A 10,626-nucleotide genomic window follows, 5' to 3' on the forward strand; every position below is an offset into this window, starting at 1 on the left:
TTAAAAATTTCCGTCCAATAGGATAAAATAGTATTGCGGTCGGCCAGGAAGTAATTTCAGTACTTGCCTCCCTCCAATTGATTGAAAGAAATCAATACTTGTTACTGTAGGAAAACCTGTTGCTAAACTGCCTTCAACAGTAATTCAAAATATTTTTGATGACGAAATATATATTTGTTGGAAACACAATTACACTCATAATAGTGTGAATGCAAAACATTGGAAAAGTTCACATGAATAAGAAAGCCATACATTGAAATCAGTGTTTAACAAAGTGAACAAACCAACAATGTTGAACCATAACTATCTTTTCTGTCTTTGTCTGTAAAGTATAGTGCACAACTACAAAATGTGTCTATATGGAAATGGTAGTTATCAGTACATTCATTGCAACACAATCACCAACCAAAGTTTATTGCACTATAATAGTTTTGAAAATGTGTGTTGACTTGCATTATTACAATGTACATGAAAAACATATACTGATATATAGCAGCATTTAAACACAATCAAACCATAACGGTGCCATTTTGAAGTGAAAATTATGGTTTTAATGATGCAAAATGTTTTCAAAATAGTAAAAAGATATATGTTACTTGGGGCAATGTCTGCACATCTAGCAGATTTGCTAAATTATGATAAATGGCTAAAAGAAAAAACATTACTCAAGGTTTTGCAGCATCAACAACTGTTGTATGACTTTTGTTTGACTCGTTTCCCTTATTTCACCAGCCAGAAACATTTCATCCACCACTGTGTACACTTTGTAGAAGTTAAACACAAGGTCTAATTCACAAACGTTATGAAAGTATTCATTTAAAACTTCCACAAAGTTGTGAATTGCTTCCAGGTAGGCCAGGTTGTTGTCATTTACATCAACACAAATGCAGAAGTACAAGCCAGCATATCTCCGGTAAACAATTTTAAAGTTGCGAAATTCGACAAAGTTTGTATGCTTGGCATCCCGGACTGTGACCACAGCATGAACCTCTTCAATTAGTTTTTGTTTCTCATCATCATCGAATTGCATATACCTTGGGGAAAGTACTAATGGTTGGTATTACAATTACAGGGAATGAAGATTATCATTTGACTTACCATTTTGCAAGTCTTGTTTTACCAGCTCGGTTTTGAATAAGGATAAATCTAATCATTTTTACGATTCAACAGAATATTTACGCTGAAACTCTACATAAAAACACATACACATTTTTTTTTCCAAGTAAACATGTCAAAAATTAATCTACAAAAATATATTTTCCTAATATAAATGTCACTTCTGTTTTCGCCCCAACTAATAATATTTCTGACTTTGCATCATCATTGAGCACAGCACAATGCCGCAGGAAAAGATTGCCTGAGAATGCCTTGTGTTAGTTAGGAATTCTTAAATAAATGAGTGTTGCGCAGCTAAGATTAAGAAAAACAGGTGGAACTAATGACAATTAGCGTGACTTGCCGGTTCATGGCTTTGGTGTAAACTGAAGCGATTTGATCGAATGGAAAATTATAGCAGATGGACACTGAAGCTTAGCCTATATCTGTTATATTTCGATTTTAGTTTGCACAACTAAATTGGGAAATTTTTTTTTATTTTATACAAATATTAATATCTTTTGTAGGTCTTTCTAAACTGGCCTAGATAATTAAAACCCATTTATTATTTGAGTTAGTGTCGTTTGTCATATACTACGATTTTCCCTATTAGTGAGGCAGTAAAAACGCAAACCAAAGGCTACGAGACCAAAAAGTAGTTACCAGACGCGCTAGTTGCCGTCAATTCCAGACGTTTTTTTTTTCACTGTCTGCTTTGCCTAAACGTCAAATTTGCAAAAAAAATCCATTGATACTTTTTCAACTCAGCCAATCTCCAACTGCAGCATTGTGACGTCAAGCTCATTGACGATAATAAGTTGTAACCGGTCCGGGATACTAACAAATGTGCATAACCAGATGCCCAGAGAGTCTAGAAATCGCAACACACCAAATCGCTGTAGCGGATTGCGTACTCACAATAAAAATTACACAAAAGAACAGTAGTGTATTTATATGGCGTTTAAGATCCCACACAGTTGTGTACGCTGCTTCGACCTACCAGAACTTCACAGTGCAGGTGCAGGTAACAATGGTCGCAATTCACCCACAATATATCATAGCGACGGCGCACATAAAAACGCGTAAAGTGATCGCGACCACAGTCGCAGCAGAGTATACTATGGTCGCAGTAATGCGTAAACCTAACCACTCAAACGCAGTCAAGCGTAAGAAGCCTTCATAAAAATAATGTAGGACTTCTTCTTGTGTTCTCGACCTTTGTAGTTTGTACATGGCGTTAGGCGATAGCCCTAATACTTATGCTTAGTTTGTCAGATTGAATTTGAAATGTGAGTGAAAACACTGCAACAAACCAGTTAATATTTGTTCTGTAAAAATACGAGCAGAATGAAAGGTACTATCATCAGCACATAAAATTGGTCGACACACCAACCAAATATAAATATTAGGCCTATAGGCTGTGTATACACATCGCTAATCACTTCTCAATTTCTAAACAGGCGCCGTTTACTGTGTAAATAATTCAATGATGGACTGTTTGAGATTTGGCAGTGCTGTGAAACAAAGTTGTTGTATATATTTACAAATAATTCATGTGCCAATAAATCTATTCTTTGCAGGATATTTCAGGGTAGATACTACAAATAACCCATACCAATGCCTAAAAACAGCATACCAGACAGATGGCTTGATTACAAACCAATTGGGAGTCAAATGAACGATAGTTGTTTTGTTGCTATGAAAGTTCCATTAAAGAAAGAAATCAATGTGCCTGAACAAGATAGGTTTTCTTGTGAAGATGTTTTGCAAACATTTGATGAAAGGCAACAAGATTTGGGACTCATAGTTGACCTTACATATACCAGTCGATACTATAACCCCCAGTTTTTTATATCCAAAGGCATTGACCACTGCAAAATCTTAATGCCAGGACACCAGATACCTTCAAGGCACATTGTTGACACATTTAAGAGAAAAATCCAGTCATTTGAAAAGGAGAATATGGGGAAAAAGAAATTTGTAGCTGTACACTGCACTCATGGTGTGAATAGAACTGGTTACTTGATTTGTAGATATTTGATAGAGGAAAAAGGCATGGACCCAGAAGAAGCTATTTCATTGTTTGAACAAGCAAGAGGACATACAATTGAAAGACCTATATATTTGGATAATCTTCGCCAGCTGAATGCTTCAAGATGTAGCCCAACTAAATCCAGTAAATCACCTCCAAAGCAAAAAGCCTTTAGAAAAACAACACAGGAATTACCACCACAATCTCACCAGCACCAAAGAGGAAGACACAATCACAGAAATTCTTACTTTAGAAGTAGAAGACCATATTTTCATGAAATGGGTCAGGAAAACCCAGATTCCCCTGGACAATATTACCAAGATTGGGCCTGGAATCAACAACAATATACCCATCAAACCCCACATTACTACAATGGTAGTCAGTATTCCTACTCACCAAGGGAAAGATATGATCATCACCAACCATGGTCCCATCCATATGATCAGTATTACGACAGTAGTGCAACAAGGGAGCACAGACAATCATATAGAGGTCGTTTTCATAGCTATAAATTTCATTAATTTTTTATCTTTCTGTTTTGCATTTTTCACTGTGCACATCAATTTAATAAAAATTGCATTTTAAATTGCTCTTTTTTCAAATGCCTTTTTCTGTATTTTATTGTTTTTTGACAAATAAAAGACAATGTTAGGGGTGTATGTTCCCAGTAAAAAGCAATATCTATTTTGGTGGTTCTCAACCTCCACAACAGTTGCAGGCTATTTTAGTGGGTCACCAGTGTTTGTTTGCTTAGATAGTATTTGAACAAAAAAGATTAAACACTAATATATTACTGCAAGTCATCCTGCGAGGACTACCTAGTTTAACTCCGAACGTCCCACAAATTTCTGCAGTTAAACCCTACCCAAGTTTACACCAGTAGGAAAACGGAATAATTCTCAACAATAAAAGTGATCGTGAAAACAATACCATTATGCTAGTTTACACGTTGTTACAGGCTACTTAAACTAAACAAGTTTAAAATACTGAAGAAGTCAATCATAATCTACTAACATACTGTCGCAGACAAGACGACAGCTAACCGCAGAAACTGTACTGCTTGTTGCACTTGCTTAAAAAACGAAACCACGTTTTGCGAAAGAGTAACAAAAGCATACGCCATTGTTATGTCACACAACCGTTTGAGAGCTACCATGAAATTAAGTACAATTGTTGGTGATTTACAGTGAATCTTGTTTAAACAATATGTGTACACATTATGATGTGCTGGACCAAATCCGACTATCGACACCGAATCCGAATAATGACTTCTTATCCTACGTTTATTGTGTTTTACTCAAATTTAAGCAACCTAATTACTTAGAATTGCACGTGCAAATAACGACATCAGAATAAATTTGTGCTGCTATACCGAAAATATGAACGACGTGTGATTTAATAGGAATTGCTCTTCTGGCACTTAAGTTACGAAAGTGTTTATTGCTTACCCAGCAGACAAAAGTACGTCGTATAGACGTCAAATTGTAGTCGCGACCAGTGGTCGAAATCTGGTACAGTTTTTGGTAGAAAGTGCAAATTCAAAAGACGTCGAAACCGGACTCTAATCAGACGTGGTTAGCTGGACGTCGCATTTACGTCCAAATATGTTCCTTTTTTATCAGTGGTCGAAATCTGGTACAGTTTTTGGTAGAAAGTGCAAATTCAAAAGACGTCAAAACCTGACCCTAATCAGACGTGGTTAGCTGGACGTCCTATTAAGGTCCAAATATGTTCGTTGCGTCGATATTTGGTTGTAAATTCGCATCTAAAATACGCCTGTTCTTGCCTGACGACGTACATTTTTAGCCTGTATAAGGCGTCAAATAGCCCACGATGTTAAAGCTGAAAACAAGTTTAATAAAAAAAAAGAACGCAAAGAAAGGAATGGAAGAATTTAGGCAGAGGTGCTTGGGCTGGAGGACGGGCGACCTCCTTTTCTCCCGGGCACATGCTTCAGGTAATCTCCCACATGGAATAATCAATTTCTTTTAGATCGGGATACAATTCCCTCACTGCTTCTGTAACAAAATATTTAAAAAAGTAATTATCCAGATGTTTAGTAGCAAACAGTTCTTTAGGATAACATAATATCTTTTTCGTAATCATTTGTCCCCCCTGAAGCAACCCCAAGGCAGCAACAGGTAAACAACAAGTACAAACTATATGTATCCTTCAGGAAGGGGACAGATAAATAATAAGACACAAGAAGCACACAAAACTCACCGAGTACAACTTTAAATAATGGAAGATTACCATGGTGAAAGTTTACTCCCCACACACACTACTGTTACTTTTCAAGCAACACAATTTCAATAACTTTTTAACCTGTCACAAAAAAAATTTAAATTGTGATTACCTGTTCAAAATTTTATTAACTTTGTTCCAGTGCACTTAGTTAAGGAGTCACTCTTGTAGTAGAAATCAATATCCATATCCATATCTGAACCAGCTTGACTGCCATCATCATGTTTATTTTCCTGTAATTCCACAGCGCGAACACGTTCATAAGACGTATCTTTTTCTGGCAAACAATCACTATCACTTGACGATGGTGCAAACATAGCATCGACAGCTTTATTTAATCTTCTATATCGCCTCCAATACGCCACGTTTAAGTGTACAGAAAGCGCAGGAAACTTCAACTACAAGAATAACAGTAACGAGAAACGTGAATTCAAACTCACATGCGTCTTGCCAAGTTTTTGTCTCTCGTCTCTCCCTTTTCCGCATTCCATGCGATTTGCGCGGGAAATATTTTACGTCAACGATTTTGTGCGCGGGTGGAAGAAGTCGGCGGCACGCCAAAAATAAATTCAAACTTGAGACAAGTCGGTGGGAAATGGCGAATACCACATCACGCATCTAACGATTTTCATCATGACTGCGTCGATAACAAAGTGGGTAACAGCGGTAACAAGGGCCGGCGACTGCGTTTTGATAAATTTATTAAATTCGCAAAAATAAACACTGTGCGCCACTAGCCTTTTTAAACATGCTGTAAGTCAGAAAATGTTGTTTGAAAAATCAATACATGACTTAATGTTGAAACTGGAAATGAACAAAATTAATGTCGATAATCAATTAAGGTTTCTACGTCTTTGGACGTCGATAGCTAGTTTTAACTTGGCCGACGGAAAATGTACCAAAAATGGACTGTTTCGCGACATACAGAAGATGAACAAATATTGACGTCCATAATCAGTTAGGACTTCAACGTCTATGTACGTCGATAAATAGTTCTTAAATGACTGACTAAAAAATATACCAAATTGAGACTGTTTTTGGACGTACTGCAAGTGACTAAATGCGAACGTCGATATTCGACGAGTAAATCTACGTCGTTGGACGTCGAAATTATGAAACTCTCTGACCGACGGAAAATTGTTGCTATTTAGACCGCCATACGACGTACAATAATGCCCGAAAATTGGACATGTTACTTTGGTCAGTATTTCTACCAAATATGTATGTCTAAAAGACGTAAAAACATGGACCCTAAATTTTGGTCTGAGATGTACTAATATTGGACGTCTGAATGAAGTAGTTATTTTGGAAAGGCGGGGACCGAAAATCAAAATTGGTCGAATCGACGTCGTGACCGCATTTCGACTTCGATTCGACGTCGGTATGACGTCGTGTGTCTGCTGGGTAAAGTGCCAGAACAGCAATTTCTATCATATGCCTGACAGCAATAGTAGCACTATAGACGTGTGATTTATTGCCACCAGTATGGAAATTTATGACGTGATTAAATATTCGGATGCGCTCCAGATTCGGTCGAATTTCGGCGAATCCGATTCTTTTCTGTTTTGGCATATCCCTATAAATACCCTTTTTTCACTTTTAACTCGAAAAGACCATTGGTCGCCTGTAAAATTTTTAATTATTTCCGGCCTGTGAGTCGAACAGATTTCTGCTCCCTGATATGGAATTACAAGTTTCACTGCAACAAACAAATAGTAACAAAATGCGCAAAACGGTATGTGTATAGTGCAAGCATACCGCGGGCTTAACAATTTTATTCACCGGTTAGGCATACGTAGACGTTTTCCAAACTTTCAAAAATGACTTTATTTGTAAATTGTCAATATGATACAGTAGGGAAATTAAATTAGTTTAATTTTTACCAACATCGTTAACTTGTGTGAAAGACTATATCGACAAAAACACTTGTAGGCTATAATACGGGAAATAGGCCCTATGTATTTGGTTGGCAGCATTGCCCCACTGCATAGGTCCTCACTGATCTGTGTCGCTCAGGCGGTAGAGCGATGGGTTGGTTAGCCCAGGGTCGTAACTTCAAACTCGCCGGGAGTTTAACTTTTCAAATCTCGCTCCGACTTGTCAGAAAAAAGTATCTGGTCCATGCAGCTAGGCTGTATGCCTGGTCTGCGAAGCCAGTAAACATGATCCAGGTCCTGGAGGTTTGTTCATTCCAATGGTATTGAAACATGAATACCTATAGATCTATATTATTCACCTCGAGTGCCAAACTTAGCGACCCTTGTTCTGTTCGACATCCCTCTGTCATAATGATGTATTTATAAAAGAAATATCTTACACAATTTTTCAGGCAAAATGAATTAATTAAAGGGTATTGCATTGTTTATACTAATTACAAAATAATTTAGCGGTTACCATCGTTTTTGTATCAAATGACCTAAACAACAGTACTTTTACGTAACCCAAAGTTCTGTTTAAAAAGAGGTAACAAAGTTATAATAAACAAAACAGCACCTTTATTTTAACACCTTTGTCAGGTATCTAAATTAATAGATTCTTCTGATAAATCCGCTTACATCTTAAAAGTGTCAAAGAATAAGTAGACTTTTTTCGTCTTCTGTGTTATCCGCATAAGATAGCGACAAAAATGTTTAATCACGTGACTTGACCCGTGACTTGGTTTGTAATGTACTGTGTCAAAGTTACAGAAACGCGATAAGAAGTTTTGTAAATTGCTTGCAACGGTACAGATTCCCATTGAAATGGCAAGTCAAACTCCCGGAATACAACAATTGTTAGTGGCGGAAAAGAAGGCTTCCGAGAAGGTCGGAGAAGCAAGAAAAGGTATAGTATAGACTACCAATATATACCATTTTAAACTTCGCTGCTTTACTAAAATTATTTAGCATTAAATTAATTTTGTTTGTAAGATAATATACTTATTCCATATCTGGGTGCAAAATATCATGCCTCTGGCTTGTTGCGCGTTGTTGCTGCTGCTGTTTCCCTTCTACCTGCTCAGTCCTTTATTACCCCGACGATTTTCTTGCATGCACTCATTGTAGTACTGATGATGAACGCAGTTAGTGTTCGAAACGTTTACTAATGAATAACAGCATTTTAGCTTTGGCTTTCATTTTTCAAGTTATTCCATATCATTGTGCACATTAGATTTTGCTGGAACGCACGAACGCAAAAAATGGGCTATAACAACACAGGCCACAAAATTAAAGGTTGAATTACCTGCTTTGATTGTGCAGATTTTGTGCTTACAAACTAACATTTTTGCATTAGATTATTGCTTTGACAATGATTGCCGATAAGATTGCTCCTCTGTGCATGTTATTTTTTTTAATCAGGCCTGCTTTTTCTAATTTTCTGTACTTGTTCTTGCCAATTTGCGCACAACAAATTTAAGAACATATACTTTTTCTATATTTTGCAGCCAAAGCAAAGCGTCTGAAGACTGCAAAAGAGGAAGCAAAACTTGAAATTGATGCTTACAGGGCACAGATTGAACAAGGATACAAAGACAGAGAATCAAATGTATTGCTTGGATAGTTCAATTTATTATATTTCTGCATTTACCATTTATTATGACCTATAGATTTTTTAGTTATTTGCTACAACAGTAATTTAATCACTTGTGATAGCATATACTTCTGAGAGAAAAAATGCTTTATAAACAAAACAAACAAGTTTTCGTAAAATAGGCATCCAGACAACCTGCAAACCATTGACCGCATGTTTTTTATAGGGTATAGGTCATTTAAAACAAAGAATATTTCCTTATGTGTATTATTATTCGGTGTGATTCCCAGTTGACTTACAGTTGCTTAACTCCTCTAACTAGCACATTGAAACAAAGTAACATTCCAAATAACAGAACCTGTGAAATGCATTGAGCTTACTGGATATGTACGAATGATTTTCATTTTAGATTGCAATGCCACACAGATATAATTGGCTATAGTAACCACTGTGGTATTGTTGGTAAACATTTTATGATGTGTAGATCCTAGGATCAAGGGATGATGTCAAATTACAAATGGACCATCATCAGGAAAGAGTGATCCTGCAGCTTGCCCAAGAGGCAAATGCCAACAAGCAAAAGGTCATCGACAGAATTCTGGATTTGGTGTTTGATGTCAAACCAGAGCTTCACATCAATTACACAGCACCTCCACAAACTTCCACTTAATATGCTATAAACTATATGTATTTTTGTCATTTTATTACATATGTTTAGAAAAGTTGTTGCTGTTATGCAGTGAAACATGGTTACCCATTTCTTTGGCAAATTTTCTCACTGCAATTAAAAGCCTTTAAGTTTTAAACTGGATGTTAGTTGGTAACATTTTTTTGTGTTTGGCAAACTGTTATTTCAAGTTTTGTTTTCTTGCATATCGTGTTTTGTTTGTGAAGGGGCAATATGTATAAAACAAGTGCGTTTAGTTGTGATGAATGTTTGTGAACGTGCGTTTGTTTGAGCAAGCTATGTCAGCGTAATTCCGTTCCAGTTCCTCTTTAGAGCGGTTAATTGGTGGCGCAAGAGAGCTTTTCGATATGGGTTTCGAACCGCAGTCCGCGCAAAGAGTTCGCAAAATGGTCTAGATACGTCCACCGCATTCTTTTTTGACTTAAGTCAACGCTCACATTTTTCATAATTACGCAGCCCTCTGTATAAAGTGTGGCAACTCTAAATTTTTGTGCAATAAAACAATAATGCGAAGTTGGTGGCTTAAAATGGTTAAATTTAAGATTAGCGGGTTTTCCAAATATAACAGTGAAACTTGCAACGTGTGAAAAGTTCGCTTCGGTTACAGTTGTATTACGCTACACCTAGGAACGTCTCACGGCAGACCTAATGTAGGAGGTAAATTGATTTTTTTGCAGCGCATCTCACGTTAGCTGTTACGGGCCTGGTATGTCGTCCTTATTTCGGGCTTGGGGCGATTGTATATTTGAAAGTTTTCCGTAAAATGTTGCACAATTTCTCAAGTTAAGCTTGAATATATATTGAACAAACATAAAATGTGGTGTTGAGTAAATTAAATGTTGCAAACTTAAATAAAGTTAACGTGAACCGAAAAGTTGAAACTCCATAAAACATAATGTGTTCTAATTTTAGTCACATTTGAAAAACATTTGCACCGAACAGATGTTGCGTGTTTTAGAAATGTCGGTAACACGCAAACATCACCGCAGTGGCTGATTCTTTGATATGTCCCCTTTTCTCGTGTAATTATAGTTTTCCAATTGATTTTTAACATATG

General features: G+C 36.7%; 3 protein-coding genes across 3 annotated transcripts; 2 read left to right on the plus strand and 1 right to left on the minus strand.

Moving 5' to 3' along the window:
* Positions 1-162: 162 nt before the first annotated feature.
* LOC145913372 (AP-2 complex subunit sigma) lies at positions 163-1,209 on the minus strand. Its single transcript, XM_083001001.1, has 2 exons — positions 1,099-1,209; positions 163-1,034 (listed from the first exon to the last, which is right to left on the minus strand). Exons 1-2 carry the CDS (start codon positions 1,152-1,154, stop codon positions 662-664), a joined length of 429 nt encoding a protein of 142 aa, XP_082857127.1. The 5' UTR covers positions 1,155-1,209; the 3' UTR covers positions 163-661.
* A 1,470-nt stretch (positions 1,210-2,679) lies between these two features.
* On the plus strand, positions 2,680-3,805 carry LOC145913881 (RNA/RNP complex-1-interacting phosphatase homolog). Its single transcript, XM_083001647.1, has one exon. The coding sequence runs from the start codon at positions 2,713-2,715 to the stop codon at positions 3,646-3,648; it is 936 nt and encodes a 311-aa protein (XP_082857773.1). The 5' UTR covers positions 2,680-2,712; the 3' UTR covers positions 3,649-3,805.
* A 4,219-nt stretch (positions 3,806-8,024) lies between these two features.
* On the plus strand, positions 8,025-9,819 carry LOC145913982 (V-type proton ATPase subunit G-like). Its single transcript, XM_083001752.1, has 3 exons — positions 8,025-8,194; positions 8,796-8,896; positions 9,366-9,819. The coding sequence occupies exons 1-3, from the start codon at positions 8,113-8,115 to the stop codon at positions 9,549-9,551; spliced, it is 369 nt and encodes a 122-aa protein (XP_082857878.1). The 5' UTR covers positions 8,025-8,112; the 3' UTR covers positions 9,552-9,819.
* Positions 9,820-10,626: the final 807 nt, after the last annotated feature.

The sequence above is a fragment of the Ascidia mentula genome, chromosome 9 (assembly GCF_947561715.1).
Source record: "Ascidia mentula chromosome 9, kaAscMent1.1, whole genome shotgun sequence".
Lineage (NCBI taxonomy): Eukaryota > Metazoa > Chordata > Ascidiacea > Phlebobranchia > Ascidiidae > Ascidia > Ascidia mentula.

Bases quoted from the DNA above. Each gene is read 5' to 3' on its own strand.
- LOC145913982 (XM_083001752.1), top strand. From the start codon at position 8,113: ATGGCAAGTCAAACTCCCGGAATACAACAATTGTTAGTGGCGGAAAAG. The intron at 8,195-8,795 runs GTATAGTATAGA...TATATTTTGCAG, and splicing joins GGTCGGAGAAGCAAGAAAAG to CCAAAGCAAAGCGTCTGAAG. The intron at 8,897-9,365 runs GTATTGCTTGGA...TATGATGTGTAG, and splicing joins ACAAAGACAGAGAATCAAAT to ATCCTAGGATCAAGGGATGA.
- LOC145913372 (XM_083001001.1), bottom strand. From the start codon at position 1,154: ATGATTAGATTTATCCTTATTCAAAACCGAGCTGGTAAAACAAGACTT. The intron at 1,035-1,098 runs GTAAGTCAAATG...ACTTTCCCCAAG, and splicing joins AAAACAAGACTTGCAAAATG to GTATATGCAATTCGATGATG.
- LOC145913881 (XM_083001647.1), top strand. From the start codon at position 2,713: ATGCCTAAAAACAGCATACCAGACAGATGGCTTGATTACAAACCAATT.